The sequence below is a fragment of the Gouania willdenowi genome, chromosome 10 (assembly GCF_900634775.1).
Source record: "Gouania willdenowi chromosome 10, fGouWil2.1, whole genome shotgun sequence".
Taxonomy (NCBI): domain Eukaryota; kingdom Metazoa; phylum Chordata; class Actinopteri; order Blenniiformes; family Gobiesocidae; genus Gouania; species Gouania willdenowi.
The window spans coordinates 7692669-7719636 of record NC_041053.1 but is presented as its reverse complement, the minus strand read 5'-3'; the positions used below and the strand labels follow the sequence as shown (position 1 = coordinate 7719636).

Genomic DNA, 26968 nt, shown 5'->3' with positions numbered 1-26968 from the left:
CCACATCGTTCTTCCTTTTTTTGGAGCTTGCTTTGCTGTGTGAGCTGTTGTGCCTAATGTCGCAATGGGGACTTTTCCTGGCGAAACCCCTGACATTGCACTTTCACTACCGAGGACATGAATGTGCATCAACTTTTGTCAAGCAGCCATTAGTAACACCTAAAAGAGTTAATGGACTATGGTTTGTAAACAGATCTCTGATTGGCTGAAAAAGAGTGTCATGCTCCAAGATTTCTAAAGCTTGAATACAGAGCCAAGAGTAGGTCCAGAGGTCCAGTGTCCTCTCAGGTTATAATGCATTTTTGACCAAATTACGCCAAAAAAAATGTACATTTTGCAGCTTTAACTCAGGGCATACCGACATATACTCTGGATATAATCTTTTCAGCTCAAAAGGAATAAAATAAACAATAACATATATAAGACCAATTTTTCCTATTTGAAATACAAAAAGTGTTGCTCTGCAAATCAAATGGACAAACAGGGACTGACGAATGCCAGTCTAATTTTAAAACCAAATCATCATGACATTCTTTAAAAAAATTATTCCCATCTGTGCAGTTTGTTTAATGCATCAAACTGGAACAGTCTACCGTGCTCAGATTTAAGATATGACAAAGAAAGATGAAATAATTATCGTCATACATTGATGATGACATTTTGTTCTCTAAACTAACCAAAGCCCCTCGAAAAAATAAACACACTTATTTATTACATGGCTGACAAAATGAAGTCCTCTGTTATTGAATTATTATTTTTTTGTTGTGACACTGGATAAAATAATATATATTTATATATAATGTTATGATGGAAAAAGAGATGGAGTCTAAGACAAGGATTCTCTGGTCAGATGTACACCAGGTTTATTGTCAAGTTGCAGTGACCGACAAACATGCAAACTGACATAAAGTGTGGACTTCCATTACAGTATTTAAGACTTAATACCCCAGGGAAAAATATTTTAATTCCAGATTAAAATGCATAATACTGATAGGATAACATGTTTGATTTAATCTATTTTCCGTCAAGTGTTTTAAATCTGGGACTCCGTAACTCCCAATAAATTATGAGACTGAAGAATAGATGGACTCATAATTTCATGATATATGCAAGAGGTGTCAAACATGCGGCGCGAGGGCCAGAACTGGCCCACCAGAGGGGCCAATCGGATCCACCAGGTGAATTTGTTAGATATGATAAAGTAATAAAATACATTAGCGCTTAGCGCACATTTGTATTTTGATACTGATTCGTATCAATTAATCTCCACATGCTTAGTACACACTGCTTTTAACCCATTTAACCCTGAGGAGCAGTGGGTAAAATTACTTTGTCACCAAGTCTATTCAGGTGTTAAAACTCAATGTTTATGTAAGTTTACAATCCTGAATGTAAAACTGTTGACGGAATTGTTTGGGATATGTTTTGACCTTGGGGTTTGAGAAGCAATAGAGCATTTTGAGAAGGAATGTAACAGAGATGTGTTTTTAAAACAGTGAGTCTTTAAAACTAATCTTTCTGAGTGACATAGAGGCTTTGATTCAAAAGAACTAATCTGCAGTTGAAATGTGCAAAAATTACTGATCATGTTTCAACATGTTTGTGTGTGTAATCAAAGAAATACATATGATTGTGTGTGGGGTGAGTGGATTTCAGGTAGAGAAAAAAACGGACCAGATTAGATTAGGGTGGGGAAAAATGGACACATGGGTTTTTCTGAGTGGCTGAAACAAGGTGGTGGCTGGTAACTAAGGTAGGACTGGGCTGATAATAGATTTTGCTGGACGATATATTGTCCCACAAATTATTGCCGATAAACAATATTATTGTCAATTTTTTTTTGACCAAATAAACCACTAATGTAATGATAACATATTATAATACAAGTACACCCTTTCAAATGCAATCAACTTGGATTTCTTATTAGTATTTTTTACCATTCTAATTTCAATGTCACAATAAAATAAAACAATTAAAATAAAATGGACTCTCTATTAGCAAAAAATTGCACTTTAATAAATATCACAAACAAAAACAATAAAATAATAAAATAGACCCTGTCTCTGTTAAGAAAAAAAAAAACACCACATACAACCAAAGCAATAAATAAAATAGTTTGTCAAGTCTCTCTCAAAAAACAAAATTGTACTGTACTTGCAATATTAAAGATTGAGGCACAGTGGTATATCATATAGTTGTACATTCTTTAACAGGTAACACTTCCAATCCAGTTAGAACCTTTGCAAACAAAAATGCTAGCAGACCCGCCTCCCCCTGTTTTATTCTGTTCCATTTTCATTCAGTCTTAAACCATACAGAATGGACCAAATAGGTTCTAGTTTACTGCGTTCATTCCGCTGTGGAACAAACATGCAGATGCTGAGGGTGAACCCCCTTGTCATCCAGCCTGTTTGGAGACAAAAGACGAGAAAAACGAAATACTTAGACTTAGCTTTGTTGCCGCTCAGCATCCTCGCTTCTGCTTCCGATCACACCGCTTCCCTCTCCTCCTCTGGCGGACACTGCTGGTAAGAGGCTCCGCTGCTTCACAGGCCGCTGAGTGTAGTCGGCGTAGCAATCTGAAGCTACGTATTAGGTCCAGAGTTGCAGCATCTACCGGACTATAATGGTTTGATTTACCTAAATCTAAGAGTAGCTGGCAGTGCAGGGCTCTACACTAACTTTTCCAGTGGTGAAACTGGTGTGACTAACTTTCTCAGATGGTCGCACCAGCACAGAATTTGGTCTTTTTTTCCTTTTTTTTTGTGCGGTGGTGGGGAGAGTGTACAGCATAGTCATGCATGCTAATGAATTGTTGATTTAACTGGCGTACTGTAGTTTTTTTTGAAGTAAAGACAATGACTCAAGAAATATTTGCTAAATGTTTTCAGGTTTCAGTGTCATTAAGTTTTTCTGTAACAAGCAGTGGCTGAAATAACAGGTAATTTATTTTATATAATTTTAAAAGAAGACAATTTTTTTTTTAAATAACAGCAAAGCATTACAACAGGTTATATGTATTCTGTTTTTTTATTTTGCAGAAAGGCTGTACTTGAATTAACTTAACAGTAGCATAACTAACTTAGTATCTGCATTGCTTCACTCCATGGAATTAAATTCAGAGGCTCTTATAGTGGGGTCTCCTAACCCTCTTCCCCTGGTCAGGGGTCTGCAACCTTTACTCTACACGGAAACATTTAACCTCATCTCACCTGGATTAAAGTCCTCCTGGAGCCAAAAAATACCTTCTCAATGAAGACAATACAGTGTATTAAATTATATACAGTTACAATTATATAAAATAATGTTTGATTTAATTTGATGTGATTTATATTGATCATGTAAATGGAAATTTAAAAATAGTTTAAACTAAATTGACATCAAGAAATAAAACAGTATCTTGCATCTTCAAATTCTTACACATCTCAGTTTACATGAACACAACGTTATATAAAGAAGATTTTTTTAGTAAATGTATTTGAAAGGCTACAAAAAGTAACTTGAATTTGATAACACATAATCATGTGATCAACACATGCTAATTACTCATTTCTTGCCACACATAAAGTATGCATATTTAACTGGCACAGTGGGTGGGAGAGAGCGAGAGCTCAGCCGCTCCGGATGCGACCAGATAAAAAAAAAAAATAGTTGCATATGCGACCAATTTGGTCGCAGTCTCGAGCCCTGCGGTGGAATACTATTTTCTATCTTTAGAACTGACTGAGTTATCTGCTGTTTAATATCTGTTACTAACACTAGCCTCTGCAGTTGGCAGGCGTGCCGCCAAATACGTATGAATATTGTTATATACCGGCAAACTTATCGAGTTCATTTTATTTACCATCCGGTTAATTGATTATTGATTGAATTGTAATCGATTATCGGCCCAGGCCTAAGCTAAGGTATAATAAATTAAAACTGGCCTCTTCTCCGTCAATACCTGGACTGACCACTCATTGAGAGAAGATCATGAATTTCTGGACACGGATGACGTTTCAAATTAGTTTTCCTCAGTTCTTCTGTATCACATTTTCCACAACAAGGAGGAAAAGCCAAACGGCTACAAAAGCTGAGGGAAAATGACATTCTTGATTATGTTTGTTTTCATGTTGACTTGGACTGAGTGTTGGTATCAAACATTTTGTGGAACTTACTGTTACACATTTGGAGCACTTAACGGTTTTGAGGACAGACGTGCTGGATTGTCAGAGACATTTGTGGACTAAACTGTTCCGTGGACGGATGTTCTGAGGTATCAGTGGATGTTTGTGGATTAATCTGTTTTGAGTACAGTTGTGGCAAGATAACAGAGACAGTTTCATTGAATTTTCTGTTTCACAGAGAAATGCCAAGAAAACTGTTATTGGTGATATTGGCATTTTCTATATCACCTAATATAGAAATCTCAATATATCACAAATCTCAATATGCCACCCAGGTCTAAGACAAATTAATCATTCATTAGTTACTGACCAGCTGTTAACTCAAATTGTGAACAGTATTATCTTTTCTCAAAGGCTTATCTAATGACAAATTTGTCATTTTAGCACTAATGATAATGATAAATATCAAGGTTGTTTATCCCACTCTTCCTCATAGTTAAGTGTTAAATGTAATTGCAACTATTGGACTGTAAGAATAGTCAACAACAATGTTTTTTATCGTCTCTATTCATGTAAATGGAGAAGTTCAGCCTGAATTGCGGTAGGGAGGTAACAGGTCGCTGTCAAATTTGTGAAGAAATTGCTGCTTTTCATAAATCATGCAGGTAAAGCATGAAAAAATTTGTGACGATCAAATATTCAGTCTGTGCTGAAAATAAATGTACCTTGCAGTCAGTGTGTCATTGTATTATTAGCTTTTTAATGCGGTGCAAATCATCAGGAATTACATCAGTCCATCTATATGTAAAATGTTTAGTTCTGTTTTTTTGTGCAATGCTTTTTGCAATCTGGGGTTAATTCTCAGGTAAAATTTGATTAAAACATCAAAACTATGTTAAATAGTTTTCTGAGTTGGGTATAATCAGTTCATATGGTAGGATCGGAGCAGCTTTAGATCCTCCATCAACACCAGCCATGTAAATCCACTCCTGTTGGCTTCAACCCATACAGAGTAGAGTTTGACATTTTGTCTGTGGATAAGAGAATTTGCCAGTAGCCCGTGGTTAAATTCAGTGTTGTGAGAAAACAAGCACTTGCCAGCCAGTCCAGGAGTTTGTTGGCCCGGGGCATAGGATAAGCATCAAACTGTGACACATCATTCACATTCCACACTGAACAGCGCTGACCTATCCTTAACAAAAACAATGTGGCTGCTCCATGTGCTGTGACTCTTTCATTACTCCCATTTCTAACATGGCCACCCGGGCTGGGTACACCAACTCTTGATTTTACGAGATTTCGTGTATCATTTGTTCATTCGTTTTTCACAATGTAACAGAAACTTAAAAAAAAAAAAAAAAAAAACACTCATTATTTGATATTTGTTTCCAAAACCAAAATAAAAAAAATGGAAAACACCTTGTTTTTCAAATTCAAGCTCTTTTGCTTTCATACAGAAAATGAAAAACAAACACCTTTATCCGTTTTCTCCATTACCGATTGGCCAAAGTACGTGACCCGGAAGTGTACTCTCATCTGACGCTAAAGGCAGTTCGGCATGACAAGATTGCTGCTTCCAACTGTGCATCCGAAACGTACTTCGGCCAAAAGAACTTGAATTTGAAAAACAAGGCGTTTTCCATTTTTTCATTTTGGTTTTCTGAACACACGAATATTTTTTTTTTCGTTTTTCATGTTTTTGTTACATAATGAAAAACAAATGAACAAATGATACACGGATTTATGAGTAATCAGGATCTATTAGTCTTTAGAGCTTTGGGTCACGAAAGAATGAATAAGATCTGGGTGCAGGCTTGATGATAGGATGAGGAGCTTGGTCATTCAGGAGAGACTCAGCTCCTCCAAGTCAAGAGAAGCAGGCGGAAGTGGGTCAGGCTTCTATCAAGGATGCCACATGGACGCCTATCTGTGTGTGTGGGGCAAGGTCAGCTCGCCTAGGACACACTTGGGTAGGGCTGGGCTATATGAACCAAAAGTCATATCTCAATATTTTTTCCTCAAAATGGCAATATATGATATAAATTTCAATATTTTTAACTCGATAAAGTCTGACCAGAAAGACAATTCTGGGTTAAATTTGCTGATGTGAAATGCCACACTGGCATATTTATTAACAAACAGCTGATCAATATGTGCCACTTTTGGCTTCTTCTCCTCTCATGCTGCGTTTGGCACCGGACGCATCTGCCGCACAAAATGTTTTGCAGGATCAAAAAATTTCCCCATTTGCTTCTTATGCGTGTTTAAAGGAAAGCCCCGCCCACCAGTGACACATCCAACTCTGTGATTTTCACTGTCTCCTTTCATAAACATAAACCACCAGTGAAAAAAGCTGGTGTGATTAGCAGCTAATGCTATCCTAGCTCAGTGCTAACTTTCAAAGATGAAAACTACAGAGAGAACTTTTACCTGCTACTACCACCTCCTCACTGATTGTCCTCCACGCCTAATCCTTCCTAGTCCGGTCCCGGTTGTAAAGGCCGTGTCATACAGCACCACGTGGTCACACACAGCTTTTTCTCCAAGGTTGAATGGGTGAACAGACCAGTGTCCGTGTTGACGACCTGACGTCATCGTCAACAAAGACTCTGGTTTTCGTGATGTGAAACAGTCTCTTGCGAATGTGCGAATATGACAAAAAATTGGGAGCGCGCTCGCACGGCCAACGCTCTTGATGCGCGAATCTGACCTCAGGAAAGATTTTGCCTGTGGGCCACGTCTATCTATAGACTTTGTATGTAATCTGGATGCACAAACATTTTGTGACACATTCGGTGTGAATGCAGCATAAGGGACAGCATGTGTGAGTAGGGGTGAGTATTGGCAAGGATGTAGCAATACGATACATATCGCAATATGTGGGTCACGATATTCTACCCTATCAAAATTAAACATAGAGGTGAAAAATCAAGTTGCTGTATATGTTCATCAGAAGATATTGATCATTCAGAGGACAAATTGAGTCAAAACTATTTGCTTCAAAACATCCTATTTATTATTAGTGTTTTTGCACATTTTCACTGAAAAAAATAAAATGCAGTGTTACACACTGCCATCATGAAATAAAGTGCAATAAGTTTCTTTTCACTGAAACTACTGTGGAGAAGTCTCAAAGTAACCATGACAACATAATGAAAAAACTATTAAAAAAACTTCATGTAAACTGAGAGTGTAAGAATTTGAAGATGCAAGATACTATTTTATTTCTTGATGTGAATTTATTTTATTTTAAACTGTTTTGAAGTTTCCATTTACATGATCAATATGAATCAAATCAAACATTATTCTATATCATTTTAACTGTATATAATTTAATACACTGTATTGTCTTGATTGAGAAGGTATTTTTTGGCTCCAGGAGGACTTTAATCCAGGTGAGATGAGGTTAAATGGTTCCTTGTAGAGTTAAGGTTGCAGACCCCTGAACAGGGGAAGAGGGTTAGGAGACCCCACTATAAGAGCTGGACCCTCTGAACTGAATTCCATGGGGTGAAGCAATGCAGATGCTAAGTTAGTTATGCTACTGTTAACTTAATTCAAGTACAGCCTTTCTGCAAAATAAAAAACAGAATACATGTAACCTGTTGTTATGCTTTGCTGTTATTTTAAAAAAAAATGTTACGTCTTCTTTTAAAATTATATAAAATAAATTACCTGTTATTTCAGCCACTGCTTGTTGCAGAAAAACTTAATATTGGCACTAAAACCTGAAAACATTTAGCAAATATCTCGTCAATCTTTACTTCATACAAAACTACGGTACGCCAGTTAAGTCAACTATTCATCAGCATGCATGACTATGCTGTACCCCCCACCCAGTTCAAAAAAAGGGTGCGACCAAATTCTGTGCCACCACTGGAAAAGTTAGTGTAGAGCCCTGTCTTGAATCTCGTCATATTGCCTAGCTTTTGTTCTGGGAATGTGGTGGAAGTGGCTGTGGAAAGGGGTCCACTGGGCTTTTCTGCTGCAATGTAATGGACAGAAACACATTTTGCAAAGCAGTTGTTTCTGAAAGGTAGCCATTGAGGGAGAGCTGATTTAATGAAGTCTGTTTGGAGCTCTGTCTGCTGCAATATCCTTTCATATGTCATGGTGGTTACGCTTTAACAGCTGCTGGGTAATCAGCAGTCCAGATAGGATTCCCAACGTCTCCTGTCTGTTGGTCTGAAGCAGCATGGGAGTCCCATATATTGTTCTGCTACAGTCTTCTTTTTATTTTCATCGAATGCATAACTCCTAAATTGCAAGCCTCAGTCTTAAAGCTATTCATCCCTTGACTACAGCCATTGATCTTTCCTTTATTGTTCTTTCTTTTCTTTTTAAGGGTGTGTCAGGATCACTTTTATTCCAGCAGAAGATTATGGATTTTGGCCAGTGCCCCAGTCTAGAGAAAGGCTGTGGCTTTTATATTGACTTTAATTTGGACAATCCCATACTTATTTCATGTGTCACAGTTAATTCTGACCTGACAATTTACCAAAGTACTTAATCTACAGCACTGCATAAATAAAAAAAACCAAAAATAATATAAGGACTCAAGAGAGCATGAATGAGAATGTGTTCTATATAAGTTTAAAGGGCCCAAGTTATGCTTAATCCACATTTCTGTGCTTTAAACATCATAAAGTGCTATTTGGGCTTCATACACATGCCCTAAGTGTTTTTTTCATTGATTCCCTCAATCGTTAGTTAGAGGGTGATTTGCTACTTTCTTACTGCAGGGCGAGCCCAAACACCTCGCTCCAATTTGATGACGCATTCCCACTTTGATGACAAATTCGACGTGGCACTGAGCTGTAGAAGCCGCGCCTCCAGGAAGCTCTCTCCCGTGATGGACATGTAAACAGACTAGCCCACGAAGGTGAGCATTTCAGCATCCTTCACGCAGTACTATTTTTCTTTATTTTCTACAGTCTATGTAAGTACCAGCAAACGCTCAGCGCCCACGCTCTACCTAGTGTTTATAAAGCAGCATGAGCTCGGCTAGGTAGTGGGTGGAAGGAAGGCGTGCCATCCGCTGGCCCTACGTTACCGTGCGGGGAGGAGGAAGTTAGTGTCCCGTCTATAGACCCGTCCACTAATGAATATGCAAAGGTAGGCCGCAAATCAGCCTATTTTGTAGAGTTGCTCAGAAAGTGACTTTTCAGAGGGCTAATACAGGGGAGTTTGGTCAAATAAACCTCAAATACTATGTTTTTGGGATTCTTAGAACAAATGGAGATGAGTGAAAAATAGCAGGACATGGGACATGTTAATGCTTGGATTACAGAGAGCTCCGACAAATTACCAATGTCAATTTTGCGTGATTCGTGACACATTCGTGACACTCGCAACGAAGCGCAACCTAACTGGAGAGGGTTTGTAACGGTGCATAGCATTCCTAGCAATTGTGGGCATGTTTTTGATGTGACCATATTTGTGGAGTGCGTTAAACATCTGTGTCTCCGCGTGCTGATCCATTTTGCTGATCACAACAGAGTGTGAAAGTATTTGAAGTGTATCCTTACATCATTTCCTTTCAGACCGCTCCTAAAAACAGGCTGTTTTTTGGGCCTTAATGCATACGCACGAGTACTTGTAAAGTAAGAATTAAATTGGAGCTTTCACCTTTATTGGTCATATATGTTAACACATATGAAATTTGTCCTCTGCATTTAACCCATCCCCGAGGATGGGTTGGGCAGCCCACAGCAATGGCCCGGGTGAGATTTGAACGGGCAACCCTCTGATTACAAGCCCAGCATCCTTAACCATTTGGCCGATATATCATCGAACACATTCTCACCGGTAAGAATATGTCATCCCACGATAGTAGTGTTGTAGTAGTCGAGTCTAGAGACCAAATTTTAAAGGTCTCGGCCTCGTCTCGGAAACATTTTGACTCGGTCTTGTCTCGGACTCGGGCTGCCCGGACTCGGGATTTTCCCTCAAGACCGTTTGAGACCAGCACTAATTCCTGCTATCTTTAAACTTTTTTATAATGTGATAATAACACGGAGAAGAACGGGATAAAACAATTCTTTATTCATTCTTTAATCCACCCCGTATAATGACCGCAACCTTCCTTAATGTGACCGAGTGACGTGTGTGTGACACACTCACACACACAAGTAGGAGAGAGAGGCGGGAGCTAAACATGTTCGCTAACTTGTTGGTTGTGAAATTTGGTTTTACGAACCACAAAGAATACATTTGTAAAAACACAGCAAAGAGGAAACACTCTGCGGTGTGTAGGTGACCAGCCATGTTATTTCTTGGCAGAAATACTTTTAAACACTTGCTGTACATTCAGCTGACATAAAAATCTTGTTTTCAAATATGTAGAATAATTGTGAATTTATCAGTAGCAGTAGTAGTTTTAATATTTTAGTTCATTTTTTGCAGGCACCTTTTTTGTCCATCAAATGTATTAAAAAGAAACTAAAACTAAAGACAGAATGTTATATAACTGTCGAACCTTGTCATAATTTTATTTATCTGTATATATTTTTTAAATAAAAAAAAAAAAATGTTTATGGTCTTGGTCTCGGCTTGTCTCGGTCTTGGTCTTGACTCGGTCTCGGCTCCCGAAAGTCTTGGTCTTGTCTTGGTCTTGGTGCATTCTGGTCTCGGGCAAGTCTTGGTCTCGGATAGTGTGGTCTTGAACGCAACACTACGCGATAGAAACGATAAATTCCATTCAGAAATTAGCGAGAGCCACGGCCATTCATTTAGCCAAGAATGCCCCTAAAAACCTTTTTCCATGGGCCAAAATTGCTCCAAGTTTTGTGTCAACAACTTTTTATTCTCTAGAGCAGAGCGTTGTTCACGGAGGCTCCACCGCGGAGCCTCCGCGGTGTGCGCTGCCACCACGGCCCCAGCCCCTCACACACACACAGATGGCGGTGCTCGTTACGACAGGTAACGTGCTGCGATACATCATGGACCGCTACTTGGTTAAGACCAGACAACTATCCAACAAAGTATATCAGTCTAAGATCCTCCGCCAGATCCACCCAACGTTCCACAAACACTGTGACAGGATGTACCTGCCAGCAACAACTATGAACTGGAAACTCAACCAAAGCTAACTAAGCTATGCTAACCCACCGACACATATGGGACTGGGCTAAGAACTAAAGCTAACCACTCCATATATGGAATAGACCATGTCTGGAGCACTCGGCTGGTGGTTCGCGGCTCAATGTCTGGGACATTCGGATGGACTATTTTTCTATGCTATTCTGTTTGCCCCTCTGTTCAATCCCAAACACCAACCATTCGAAGTAGATGGCTGCCACCTCTGACCCTGGTACCGCTGGAGATTTCTTCCTATAAAGAAAAATTTCTTCCCACTGTCGCTAAATGCATGTTCATGTGGATCTTGTTGGGTTCTGTCTGTCTTTCTTACTATGGACTTTAAATTTTGTTCAGCACTTTGAGATGAGTTTGTTGTATTTTGCGCTATATAAATAAAGTTGAATTGAATTGAAAAAGTAAAAAGTACACGTTTAGTTACTGTCCAGTAAGATTTAACACTGGAAGGATAAAAGCTAACATGTTGCACATCGTGTGAAATAAATGTTAGTATTAAACTGACGTCACTATTCATCTGTCCCAACTTGTAAAACGCAATATTTTTTAATTATATTTTACGTGTTCACAAGGACAAAGCTGGTCCCATTAAACAGTAATTTAACTATTATTATTACACCAAAATATTCTGAAGTATTAAATAATCAAGCTTGATCAGAAAGGAAATCAGAGAGAGATTTATCAACCATAACTTCATGTAACTCATTATCAGATATAAAATAAACAATTCAGCAGCAGTGAAAACACTAATGGAGATTTTTGCTTTTCATGTGCTTATTTTTTTTTTTTTTTTTTTTTTTTTTTTAAAAATGATTTCATTTTAACTGAGAAAATAAATGAATTGCATACAATAACACTAATAGAGTGATCCACAAATATATTCCATAACATATCATCCCATGAGCTCTGAGTCAGCAGCTATTGTAGCCTTTTTAAATGTGTCTAGTGTTGATGTATTCAAATTCATTTGTGTTTGTAAGGAACTTGTTTACACTTTAAATTGGGAATTGTTTTATTTATTTATTTATTTATTTTTATCGTGATAAATACCAGAAATTATCGGGCTAATTTTTTTAGTCTATATCGCCCATCCCTAGCATAAACACACTACTTCAGGCACTGCTTCAGCGTCTGTTTATCACAGCAGCAGCAGCAGTACCATTAACAGTGTTCCTTCTCCTCCTCACCCTCAACTGACAACAGAACTAATCCATTTAAGACGATAGTCCATTATTTTTTCCGACCACTGTATTGCATTGGGTCACAAACGTGGCAGATCATCCCATAAAAGCGTTACGAGGCAGTATAACGACTACTAAAAATGGAATTGATTGTCACCGCTCGCTCTGCGTCGCAGGGAAGTGAACTATCAGCTCAGTCAGCTGTTTCAAAAGCCCACATGAGCTGCTACGCCACTTTGTTTTCATTCGCACCTCTTCTGGTCGCAGGAATAGTATAGGCGATACAAGGTAATATAACGGCTACTAAAATTCAAACTGCTTGTGAGTGCTCTTCGGTTCATTTATATACTGGATAATCTCAATACTGAACATAAAGATATTAACTGTGATGTTAACTGTAATATCAACCTGCCATCGGTATGTTTGTTTTACCTGTGAGGTAGTTTGAGAGGGAGGTGCTCACATTCTTATATAGGGTAGGAGGAGCCAGGATTATCAGGAGGAGGAGTTGGAAAAACCCACCTTGCCCATTTGGAGGTGACTTTTTACAAAATGCGGAATAGCAAGGGAGGGAAAAAACAGAACTTTTTCAACTTTGGCCCTCTGAATGAGGCTAAAAGAATGTATGTCACTGTAGCAAAACCATTATAAAGTGAATTTTTCCATAATACTTTCCGTAACTCATTATAGCACTTTCTGTGTTGACATTGGGCTGTACCATTTACATCCAAATACTTGAAGGGGGGAAGTCCCATAACAGGAGCCCCATGACTTGGTGGAGAAACATGTGAAGCAATGTGAAATTCTCATTCTCCTCATCCCGGACATGCCGATTTTCACCGCTTGCCCCGTTTTTAAATTGTTTTCCCTCACCATCACGACACTCTCAATAGTCCACTTAGTTCCACACATGCTCTGGTCGAGTGTGCGCTGCTGTGAGCTGCTGGGAGCTTCAGCATCAACTCTTGTGGCACCATTTTCTGTTTTGCAAACTCCTTTCTTCTTCCTCTGAGCTGTGCCCAACATGGGTGATCTCTCATCCAAAGGTGCGCTGCTGCCACCTACATGTCACCAGTTGGTCACTACATCATGGTACAAGCTCGATATTCACAGGAGAGCGTCGTCAGGAGGAGGAGTTGGAAAAATCCAACTCGCCCGTTTGGAGGTGACTTTTTACAAAATGTGGAATAGCAAAGGAGGGAAAAAACAGAACTTTTTCAACTTTGGCCCTCTGAATGAGGCTAAACGAATGTATGTCACTGTAGCAAAACCATTATAAAGTGAATTTTTCCATAATCCGTAACTCATTATAATACTGTCTTTTTTGACATTAGGCTGTATTTTGGAGAAACATGTGAAGCAATGTGAAATGTCCAAGATTTGATGAATTGGTGAATTTGGTTGTGTGGAGCCAGATATATACACAATTGGCAACATTTGCCACGTAGCATATTGTGACAATCCGCACTGGCGCTGCACGTCTGTGACCAAGTGTCACTGAGCATGACAATTTGCCACTGACTCGTACTGTCATCAAATGTGAGGCATTAACTGTCACAAATTTGGGTAACCCCAGCATTACACTGACGTATTTCAAAAAACAACTATGAATCTTAAGTGTTTTTGTATTAGTATTTTGTTATGTTCTTAAAAGAATTTGATTATTGGAATTCAACATATTGTTCCTCAGCATTTAAAAAACTCCGTAAAAGTAGGTGTAGAGGGGTTGTTTCCTAATCCAGGAGTTCCAGATTTGATTCCAGGCTAGACCTGTTCTGGTTTTGAAGTGTCCTTGTGCTGGTCATTGGCCACAGTTACAAGATGTTTTATAATTCAGAATTTGTTATTCTGAATTAAATTATTCGGAATTAAAGTGTTCTGCTTTGCGTTTTCATCGAAATAGTAATTCCGAATAGACGTTTACATGTAAAACTGGTTTATTCGGCTTTATTTAATTCCTCTTTAGGCTTGTGGGTTGGGAAGGGTTCTGATTGGACAGGGGGCGAACATGACGTATCATGTCTATTGAGAAAAAACACACAATAAACCTTTTCTTTTCAGTTACAACATAGAAAACCACATGAGAACTGTTTTTGCTTTTATTTTGATTGTAGTTTTGAAGTAACGAAACAACTGTTCTACCTCCACTATACAGGACAAAGAGTGAAAAATGAACTTTACAATGATCTGCACATCATTAGTGAAGCTCTGGTGCTTCATGCCCCGATGAAGCCTGTTCCGTTTACCGGTGTCCATGTGTGTGTAATAAGTCTGTGTGTCCGTGTGAATATCCGCATGTTCATTCTTCAGTCCATCCTCTCTTTTCATTGTATTCATGTTTATTAAGGCTCTTATTAAATAAATAGTCTTAGCTAGAGTCTCGGGGGGCCATCCTGGATTATGTCATCACCAGCGTGTCATAGCAGCAGGTCGCACATGCGCAGAACGACCGGAATTAACTTAAAGCTGTTTACAAGATAGAGAAATTATTTAATTCAGAAATAAAATCAGAATAATCCAGCCACCTAATGCAAATTTAAGTTTAATTCAGAATTACATTTGCATTAGGAATTAAGTATTTACAAGGTCAGTTTGAAGAGGAATTAACTTTTATTCTGAATGAAAGAGGAATTAAAGCTCCCATGTAAACGTGGCCATTGAATCTTAGGGTCCATACCAATGAAGGCTGAGTGCCTAATAAATCATTTTAATTGTGAGAGGTAATATAAACAGGGGTGCACATACATTTTTTGATCTACCAGTGCTCAGGAGAGCACATTGGCGTTGTTGCCTGGTGCTCACTTTTTTAATTACATGTCTTCCATAACCACCTCACTGCAAAAATGGAGATCAATGGATAATGTGACATGTGCCTTAATTTAAATGAAAAGAAGCTGCACAACTAAATGTTTTTTTCTTTACAGCCTCTCAGAATTGAATGAAATGATTGAAAACTAAGAGCACAAATGTCTAAAAACAAAAAGTAAGTACATCTTTTCAAGCACTTACAACAGTGACTATTTTAAAGTAATGCAAGTCTATTTTCCTACAGATGATCATCATCCTCATTGTCACTGACATTCTGATTGTCTTCCTTTATTTCAAAAAACAGAAGATTTCAACTCCAAAGTGGCTTCTCAAACTTTCGTTTAGCTTACAAGAGTTATTATCAATGATCTGTCTATCTATTTAGAAAAAAATAATAATTATAATAAGTAATTATTTATATGGTTTTATTTGTATACTTAACATCAAGCAGACTGTTCCATTAATAGATAACATAATAAAGGTCCACTAATGTCACTAATGGATGGACTGCTCTCATGTGCAGTCTGTGGAGCCTGTGTAATCTCCAATGGCTCTGCAATTTACTGAAAAAAGAGAAGTGCATCAATGTAGTGCAATCAATAAAGTGCACCAAATATAGCTTCCTTGAAAAGTAAAAACCGATAAAAGTAATAAATATTACTTTATTTAAAAAATCCTTATCCATTTTCAATATAAACCCTCTGCTTTGAAATGTATTAAATTTCAAAAAGGTGAAATTTCATGCCTCCGAGTCAAAAACTATTGTCTATTGTAAATGCATTTGTCAGGCGGCTTGATTTAAATGCATTTCTGTACAAAATTCTGCGTCCTTGAATCGCCAAACAGTTGCTTTTTTGTCTGCTGATACAGCAAAAAAAAAAAAAAATCCTGAAATAACGTGTTGCTAAGGAACACATTACCTTGCACTGCCCACTGTAAAATAGAAGCCACAAAGTGAGTGAAAAAAGAATGTCAATCAATCATTTGCAGTTTAATAAAGCAGATTTAAAAACAGTCTGTTTATTCGAATAAATGCTTTTACTGTCCAGCTTTTGCAAGTAATGACATTCTAAAAGTCATTACAATAATGTACAGCAGGGCTTTTCAAACTAGAGTGGAAGTGGGAGATCATGCTGTTTAGTTGCAATAGATATGCTCCTGGTGTATAAATGTGTGAATGGGTGGGGTCCAGAATAGATCAGTGATATGTTAGTCAGTTATAAACCCAGCAGGTCTCTCAGATCTATGGACACAGGTCAGATAGTGGAGACCAGAGCTCACAGTAAACAGGCTGTGTTTAGTTGTTATGCCGCAAAGAAGTGGAACAAACTGCAGCAGAGCTGAAGTCAGTATCCAATGTGAACATTTTTAAATCAAAGTTAAAGGCACTCTTTTCTCTACTGCGTTTGAGAGGGATATTTTTGGTTATGTTGTTGATGTAATGTGTTTGTTGATAATTTTAAACTTTTTTACTGATGATTTTTTTTTTGCCGACATTAACTCATTCATTGCCAGCCCTTTTCAGAGCAGCCAACCCCATATTGCCAGGCATTTTAGATGATTTTCACTTATTTTTTTTCAAGACCCACAGAAAGACTCAAGTTTCATCAGAATTTTTTTTTTTGTAATCCGCAGTTGAATAGAGGCAAGTTTCACACAAATCGCCAGTTTGTGACAAAAGGTTGAGAAAAAATCCTTTTTCTGAAAAAATGTATTAGTGACTTTGAAGCCATTTTTTTTTTTTGCTTTAGGGGACACCATCATTAGCTTCCTACTATAAAACTACAAAAACAACACTGAGACTGGGCTTTTGATGGCAAAATTATTATTATTTTGCCATCTATGTCAGAGTTGAATGAGTTTCTTACTGTATTTTGGCCTTCCTCCAAGTCTCTCCCCCCGTCAGTCTCCCGACACACAACTTCCTCCTCATCCCGAACATGCTGATGCTTGCCCCATTTTTTGATAATTTTCCCTCACCATCACGGCACTCTCAATAGTCCACTTAGTTCCACACATGTTCTGGTCAAGTGTGAGCTGCTGGGAGCTTCAGCATCAACTCTCGCAGCACCATTTTCTGTCTTGCAAACTCCTTTCCTCTTCCTCTGAGCTCTGCTCATCACGGGTGATCTCTCATCCAAAGGTATGCTGCTGTCACCTACATGGCACCAGTTGGTCACTACATCATGGTACAAGATTGATTATCACAGGAGAGCTTCGTCACACTGTCTCCTAGCAATTCCAGCCGAAAAACACAATTAACATCTTTAAAATGGTAAATGGACTTCATTTATATAGTGCTTTATAACCACACTGAAGCAGTCCCAAAGCGCTTTACATATCAGCTCATTCACCCAATCAATCTCACATTCACACACCAATGGGACAGGACTGCCATGCAAGGCGCTAGTCAACCACTGGGAGCAACTTAGGGTTCAGTGTCTTGCCCAAGGACACTTCGACACATAGTCAGGTACTGGGATCGACCCCCAACCTCTCGATTAGAAGACGACCTTCTACCACCTGAGCCACGGTCGCCCTTTAGACGTCTTTGGCAGTTGATGAGTTAATGTTTTATAGATTTTAAGCTGTTGAATGTTTTCTGTTGCACTTCTTGATTATGTAAAGCACATTGAGTTGCCTTGTGTATGAAATGCGCTATACAAATTAGAGATGTAATGATTCACTCAACTCCCGATTCGATTCACGATCCTGGATTCACGATACGATTCTCTCACGATTTATTTTACAAAATGGGACTGTAGAAAAATGATGACTGAAAAATATTCCTTTTTTTTTGGGGGGGGGAACTTTACTGTTTTCCTTTTATTTTTCATTGTCAAAAGAATCCCTTGATAAACTATTCAAAACAATGCAATTTAACTAAAATAAATCTTGAATGAAATAAATAAAGGAATAATACAAATGAAGAGGAAGCCTATTAATTTAACTTCTGGTTCTATGGTAAACATTGCAAAACTGTATAATAGTTCTTTTTAAAAGTGCAACTGAAAATGTATTTTGTGCCTTAACAATTGGACTTAAAAAAAAAAAAGAGTCATTTCACAGTATTTACGTCAGATATTTGTTTGGACCAGCAGAGGGCGCTGGTAACCCAGTGGTCGGTTGGCATGCAGATATCTTGCAGTGAAGAAGAGATGCTATCCTCGCAGACAGAGCTAATAGAAAAACTTGACTTTTACAGATAATGACGTAATATTAAAGATATTTTTTGGTGCTAAAGGGGTAAGGAATCATTTATGAACATGTTTAAAAGTAGAATGCGGCCAGAAAGAAAGTAGGAGCAGATTCCGCCCGCCGCCAACACTTCTGGATAGCGCTCTCGGCTGGTTAAAAAAGTACTGCGATTCAATTTTCACAGTATTGATGTGAATCATGATACCTATGAATCGATTTTTTTAGCTGCCTTACGATTAATCGTTACATCCCTAATACAAATACATTTGCCCTGCCTTGCCTTGGCTTGTCTTAAACAAAATATGCAATAATTAATATCCCTCCCTGTCAGTAGGTGGCAGAATTAGCACAATAAGGCTAGATTAGAGTATTTTGTCAATTCTTAGTGTGGCTTTCTCAAAGTGTAAAGCATAGCGCTATGGTTTATTACAGTTTGGAAAACGCAAATGCAGAAAGGGCACCAGGGGTAGCTCATCTGTTGATTAAAAATCAACTCTGAAATGTTGTTAAAAATATCTGTCAATGTTCTCCTGTATTCGCAGCCTCGAGGGAAATTAGTGGGGGTGGTTTGCTGCGCTCAACCATTGTAGGGGAAATGCAGCGTTGATATAATACACAGTAATTCAAACGTAGGCTATTTGCATGTGTTGAAATTGATGTTTGGTTTATTTTTAGCTGTCTGACAGCCACCCCTGCCTCTCTCCAATATGAGTTAATTGGAGTCCAGGAGTGGGATCTAACTTTTAGCTGTCAGCTTAGCCAATGGCTTCTTCCTAATTGGCAATTTAAAGACAGCTGCACAAGAAGTCATCTCCAGTGTTCATAACTAAGAGACTTAAGCACATTATATCATTATGGAGTTAGCTTGTGTTTTAACCGTTACCCCGAGTGCTACTCCTAGTCAAGACCTCGTGTATATTACAGTTGTGTGTAGTAGCTGTATCTCAAGTGGACGTGATCATTAGAGATCATAATAAATAAATGGCAACTATCAGAACAATAAATATATGCAACAACTTCAATGATGACAGCGGTGACTTAAAACGCATGCTGAAGGTTTGAAAGGATTGTTGAAATTGGTTTGAAAAGTATAGTTAACCCTTTACCATCTGTTACTGCAGTGCCCTTGTGCTTAAAGCTGCAGTTTGTAGAACTGTAAGACTCGCCCTCCCCTCTCCTGAACGAATGTTACCGGTCTTCTTGTGAACGCTTGCGTGCACGCACACACTGTGGACCTCTTTGCGACTGTTTTCTGCATTGAGACTAGTAACAAATGTTTGGACTTTATCTTGTGCTATTGGAGAGTTTTCTGATGTTTTAAAGACATGAAAGCACGTATCACTCGCTGCTGTGAGGACAGTAAGAGGCTCACAGCTGAACAGAGCAGACACTCCACATCCACACTGCAAATGATTTAGGTCTTTCCTCTCCACCTTAGATAATGTTTCTCTTAGGTTTACAAGCTATTTATCCCATCTGTTATCATTCTCTCTCTTTGATTCGCTATGTGGGGTGGACTGCGCATGGACTGAATGCTGATCGTGCCCAGTCCGTCGCACACACCGAGTTACAGGAGCCTCTGCGGAGTCCGTTCCTCCTGAACATGTTTGTGCCTTTAGACTGTTGCTTATCTACCTCTGTCTTTCTTTTTCCTCTTGTTTTGCCATGTAACCGATGTGCCAAAAGCTGCAATGGGGACTTCTGTTGAATACAATGCCATCACAGTGATCACACTCTCCCTACTCTCAGATCGTGAACGCGCTTAGACTTTTGACGAGCAACTTGAGCAGCCAATAGTATCGCCCAAAACAGCTCATGGATCGCCCTGTTGGTAGAAAGATCTCTGATTGGCTGAAGTCCAACGTCACACTCCTGTATTTCTAAAGCTCATTTACAGGGCCAGAAGGAGAAGAGATTCACTGTCCACTCAGAACACTTTGGATTACAATATGCTGAAAGAGGATTATGGATTTTTGACAAATTACACCAAAAAAACTGGAATACTGCAGCTTTAACTATTGATTTGTTCACCAAACAAATGGTTTGCAGTGCTGAATTTCAACAATAGACCCATTTCAATGTGGACAAACATGAGACACCTTGACTGACATAAGCGTGCAAACAGTGTTGTTTACATATGTGACGCTGGAAAAATTAAAAAATGACAATGAATGAACCGCTATTTAGGCTTGAAAATAGTTTGAAGTATGTAGAGAGCATGTCACCTGAGGATGCAGTCGCTTATTTAAGGAAACTCACTTTAAGTATAGGTGAACGATTGTGGGACCAATGCAGCATTCCTGAAAACGAGTGGTCATCTGATATGCGCTCCTGGCCCGATGTTCAATGGTCAGACATTTCTACATATCTGATAGAATAACTCAGTGTATATACAAAAGAAAACCTAAAGGCATTAAGTCTCTAGATGCTTATAACTACTTGTTATGAACGGGCAGGTATGGTGGGCTGCTGCACTCCTGTTAACAAAGGTTTCCGCATATCAGTTCATCTACATCTTTTTATGGCCACTTTTTACTGGTTACAGATTGATATAGCGCTCCGTCTGCTCCCGTGCACCATCGCCTCCGCAGTGATTACATTGATATGACCGCTTCTGAACAAACATAATGTGGCAACTTTATGCTGTTTATTTCTATCATAAATCGGCTGATTTTTTTTACTTGATTTAATATTAACTTTATTATTGACTTAATATTTATACTTGATTACGGAATGTTTCAGTGTTGTGTGTGTGTGTGTGAGCATAGCACGCACTAGAGTTGTCACAATACGTGTTCAAAATGAATAACCACAATACTATACCAGAGAAAGTATCACGGTTCTGGGTAATATCGCAATAGTGAAGCCTTTTTTTATGAACTGATATCTATTTGTACAAGTTAGAAATACTTACTTATACTTACGTGGAGTTTTCTAAACTGGCAAAAGTTATAACAGATCAGGGAAGAACAATGTCTACATTTTATAGTCAGTAGTTTTACATCAGGACAGCAATGACATGAGACTAGCTCACCGTTGTTGCACCAATTGTTTTTGATGTATATGCAAACACCACGTCCCTCATCTCCCATCTTGCATTTAAATCCAGCTTATTAAATTAACATAATTACACTATTAACTCAATAAAAAGGAATTACAATATGTAGATTAAACTGTAAAAAGAAAATTGCACTGCGTAAATGAAAAAGCTTTTTCACTGTTTGTTGTGAACTCTGGGTTTCATTATCTGACCTGTCCATAGATCTGAGAGACTTGCTGGGTTTATACCCAACTAACATCTCACTAGCTGGGTTTCCATAACAGATTTTCGCAAAATATAAGATATTTCTTAATGTCAATTGCCCTTTGAGCGTGTTTCCAGTGATCGTTGGGGCTGAAGCCTAGTAACTCCCGTGAAATCTCATCCCGCGAGACTTCACTGCAGAAAGATGGACGCTCAGAACCTCCTTAAAACACTCCGTATTCCTTTGTTGTTTCACATCTAATGTGGCAGTAAACATTTTAAGTATAATCCTAAGAATGTCCCGGTCCCCTCTTTTGTTTACATTTACCGCGTCATGTTTTCCTGGAGAGAAATAGTCATGTGACTAGGTACGTCACGTCATATGATCATGTATGTCATGCTCTGTGATGTGTATTTGTGGAAAAAGTGTTTCTATGTTGCTTTTGCAACACATTTCTATATCTAAACTTTTTAGTGAGTTTTTTGAAAATTCAGGTGTTTCCATTACCAGTTTTTATTACGCTATTTACATTTTGTGCATTTCCAAGGTTAATGGAAACGCAGGACCTGATGGATCATGAAACCAAATTTGCTCATTTGTTTCAAATCAAAATATTTTAAAGCTTGGTTGCCCAATTCAGATCGTTCACAGTTGTAGTTTCTTTCTTTAGAAAAAAGTTTGGCTGCTCCTTGTTTCTGTGTCCTTGACTAATGACCTCCAAAGAATAGTCTTTAGACTGAGAATGAGCTGCAGTACTCATTTATTAGGAAGCCACTTCTCACCCACAAGTGAGGTGCCAAAGGCCATTTGGCACAGTTTTGATAATGTTTCAGAGAAGTTACTATATAAATATAACTCAATATCTCAGACTGCTGATCCATACCAAACACACCTTCAGGTAAAGGCTGCTCCGGCTTAGACGATCAAAGGCAAAGATTTTTAATTACTTGCCTTCCACAGAATAGAAAGGCAGGGATTTTTTCCTGCGGGTATCTTTCGACTTCTGTGTATGATGTTTTAATGAGCCCACTGCGAGACTGAATTGTGGCGGTTGTGTGTTTTAGAGCCTAATTTGCTTTTCTTCTGTTTTTTAGTGGATGGATTCTCAGACGACTTGCAGGCACATTTAGAATTTTTTCCACATCAGCAATAATGTCAAAGATCTCCAAAGCAGCCAAGGCTGTGAAGAAATTGGACACAGCAAGTGTGATTCGAGCTATAGTCAGGTCAGGACAGGCAGCGCCTGGACCTCCACTTGGGCCCATCCTGGGACAGGTAAAATTACTCCATATTTAACATCTTGTGTCTCCTCCTGGCTCTCAGTAGCAGTGTATGCAGTTCTCTTTAAATGCCAGATTAGTCAAGCTTTGGCAAAGCAAATTTTACTTGATTTTACTTGTTTTACTAGCCAGTAACTCCACTAATAACTCGCCGTTGCCTCATTCTACATCGTCAAACACTTTCCTTCTACATCTTCTACATTTTACATATTTTGTAAACTAGGTCTTCAATCTCAATCAGTAGAGCAGTCTTAAGGACGGACTCTTCATTTTATGGATACACACATATGCATATATACGTATATACACATACATATGTATCCCACACCCAACATGAATTCATCATGGCGGCAAGGAAAACCTTCTGTTAAGCAGCAGGAACCTTGTGTGGATCTCATTCCTATGATGAACAGCCATCCACGTTATGCTGTGTTGGGTGTGTGCAGAGGAAAGGGTGGAGACAGAGTTGTTGAGACTCTGTAACTCCACACTGAGGATCCCACGGACCTGCAAGACAAAAGCCAGAAGGAGTACAGGAGCAAACACACAAGGGACGAAGCAGACATAGAGGGAGTGTTAGAGAGAGGAATGGGACCCTCTCTAACCTAAATGACCTCTCTCTTAACTCTGTCTTATATTATATTTTATAAATAAATAAAACTAATTAAAACAGAACTAAGTAACTTTCACTTAGTGCTTCCCCTAAAGGTCCCTTTTGGTTATGACAGCAGCTACTGTTTCTCGCTTCAGTGAGATAGACAGTGGGAGGCTTTTTAAACGTACCGGGGCAAAATTAAAGCTGTTAATCTTGAATAAACCTACATTCTGTGTGAACTCATCCTTTAGTAACTTAGTAAGTTGAGCATTTATACCGTAAAAACGGGGCTGTTTATGATAAGGGAAGTGATCAGCCAGCTGTCTCCCCTGTCACCCTGCTACACACACACACACACACACACACGTTCCCTGGTAATGACACCACTGGAGAGATGAAGTGACCAAAAAGCACCACTGTGTTCAAGTGACTCATCACGGGCGATTTAAGTGACTGCAGTCGCTACAGTTGCGTTCGGTGTGAACGCACCTTTAGTGTGTATACACCTTTTCGTGTGACGTCAGCACTTGACTAACCAATGCGCGCCGCCATTTTAACAGTGGTAATCATTTGCCTGACAGCCGCTATTTACCACTGATCTTGCAGTCTGGCTGATTTTTATTGTATAATGCCCAAATCCTACGTAGTATTTGTCTGTCATAACCTCGCCTGGCTGAAGGAAAACATAGCTTTTTACAGAATACAGACAGAAAAAGTCCAGAAACGGAAACTATGGATCCAAGCACTGAGGTGAACAAATGCAGATGGAACTCCATGGAGCCCAAAATCAAAGTGGTCGTATGTTTGCAGTAGACATTTTGTTAATGGTAGGTTGTGTATTTTGGGGATCTAATTTCTTTCTGACTGATTTTATAACATTGATTATGAATTATCCTACATTTAAATTGTAATTTATTCAGTAATGATTGAAATGTTTATGGCTATAATGTCTAACTTGAAGACAAGCAATGTGAAAATAACAGTAAATATGCAATGCGTTGACTCGTATATTAAATTAACAATGTGCTTCATATACCCATTTATGTTTTAATTTAGACTGTATTATTATTATTATATTATTAGCGGCGCTAGCCTAGCATAACCACATCACGTAACGAACCAATTATCATGATGACACAGGCCTATATAGACACAAAAACACATACATAAGCCTACCTTAAAGAATATACTGTATATAGATCCAAGCTTTTGTAAGTATTCATCTTCTCCATTGTGTAGACGCCAGGGCTGTTAATGAGCTAATCGTAAATAGCAGCTCATTGGAGATCTGGCCATGTTGTCGGGTCATTTTTCCATGAACCTTGAGGTGCTCTGTATGGACATGATTCCAAACCAACCAGATGTAACTTCCCTTCACATCGGTGCCAAGTCTTTGGCCCTAATCTGCTGAAATATTCGTACAAAATTGATTAAAACCTTTGTGTTGTCTGCGGTAAATAGTGTAAATAGCGGTTGTCATGCCAATGTAAACCCCTCTTAAAATGGCAAAGGGCGTTGCTAAGGCAAATGTCCCGGATGATGATGTCACCGCGAAAAGGTGTATTGGGCCGTCGTAAAGCAGTATGTGTTGTTGCGAGAACGAGAACAGAGCTGCGAGACTGCCACCGGGTCGGAGGCAGGGAAAGTTGCAAGTGCTGTTCTTTGGCCAGAGACAGCAGGAGGGATGAAAGACCCCCTGATCACCCTATAAACACTTGTATTACCCTCAAAGGCACTACGAGGAGGATTTATTAAGGTGAAAAAGTTACTTAGTTCTGCTTTAAATTTCAAGAAGTATAATAACCCTGACACACACTCACTCACTCACTCACTCACTCCATTGTATAAACTACATTTGTTCTTGCTTGTTTATTGGTTCTGTGGCAATAAATTTGATTAGTTTGAAAGCAGTTCTGTGACTGCAATTTTCCTACTTATTTGTTAAAAGCTACATAAACCCTGTTTTTGGTGTACGTTTATTTTGGAGTTGTAGCCCCCCCAGAGAAAAATGCACCAGCCGCAACTGCATCTGGATACATGTAGGAATGGCCAACTCAACTATTGCCCTCACAGGTTTTTTGCCCAAAACACTGATATCTGTATTTGGCAGGGCCTGTATGCACACACACGTCTTATTCTCTACAAACCAGGTATTGAAATAGAACTGTCTGTGAAGGCTTTCTCTTATAATCATGTGTACTACTTTGTGCAGCAAGACAGCAGAGGTTGTCATATATTTTTTATTGCTTTGGGATGCAAACCACAACTTTCCACCCCAACAATAATAATAATAATGCATCAATTTTTTATAACGCTTTTTTTGGACACTCAAAGATGCTTTACAGAATTAAGTGATCATTCTTTCACTCCACACTTAGTGGTGGTAAACTACTATTGTAGCCACAGCTGCCCTGGGGCAGACTGACGGAGGCGAGGCTGCCAAAGTGCGCCATCGGCCCATCCGACCACCACCATCACTCACTCACACATTACATTTACAGTATACTAGGCAATGTGGGTAAAGTGTCTTGCCCAGGGACACAATGACAGATACCACTGAGGTAACTGCCACCTCACTGTGGCACCTGGAATGCTCTGTGGTCTCCCTTCTACCTACTAACCAGGCCCAGACCTGCATAGCTTCTGAGATCTAACGGGATCGGGTAATGACGGGCTGGTATGGCCACTTATGCTCACTTCAAGTGTGGAAATGTATGCATAGCTCGCTGTAAATTAAGTCAGCTGTCTTCTAGCTTTGAGTTGGGAACAAACTGTAGTGAGCATGTAAGAAAAGCTGAGTTTCCTCTTTTTTTTCTTCCTAAGTAGAATTTTTCTTCTTTCAGTTCAATTCATTACTGATGCCCTGTTCATTACCCTCATCTATGCCTCTCAACACTCAATAGTGTTGTTTCAAATCTCCTTTTAAAATCCTATGCCCAGTTTTACCTCATAAAGGCTCAATTTGCTGCTGCTGTAATGCTTGGCAGGCTGTTAAGGTTTGATTGTTTGTGACAAGATTGATTGCAAGCAATGTACGGAGGGTTTTGTACATACTAATGATCTAGTTAGCCTCTTTAAGGACAGCTTTCAGCTTCCCTAGAGGCTGTTGTTCACTTAAAAACTAGATCAATCCCCATAGTAAATCCATCAATGGCCACATTCACACAGGCAGTGGCAGTCTGTGGTATAGACAGTATAGGCAAATGCTAAGGGCACATCCATTCATGGTGCCTCACACGTGGAGGAATAGAAGTGTATGCTTCTTATATCTTATCTTGTATTATTATTATAAAAGCAGTTGGTACTATTTCCTATAAACAAACAAGGCCACATCAGTTTAACTACACTACATTGCAAAGCCTATAAAATAATAATACAAAACGATAAACCCCACTACCCCCTTACTCCCCGCTGATTAGACTCTCCCTGCTCTCTTGAGGGATGTGCAAGTTTTTTGACA

General features: G+C 38.9%; 1 protein-coding gene across 2 annotated transcripts in view; it reads left to right on the top strand.

Moving 5' to 3' along the window:
- The window catches only part of mrpl11 (mitochondrial ribosomal protein L11), a 113855-nt gene that overhangs the window by 29666 nt on the left and 57221 nt on the right, over nucleotides 1–26968 (top strand). The window contains exons 2-3 of one of the 2 annotated variants that reach the window (XM_028458793.1): nucleotides 15307–15365; nucleotides 22728–22908. In XM_028458793.1, the coding sequence (XP_028314594.1) occupies nucleotides 15349–15365; nucleotides 22728–22908 (198 nt within the window). In that variant the 5' untranslated portion in view covers nucleotides 15307–15348. The remainder of the gene's footprint in view (nucleotides 1–15306; nucleotides 15366–22727; nucleotides 22909–26968) is intronic. The other variant, XM_028458794.1, reaches the window with a different exon arrangement.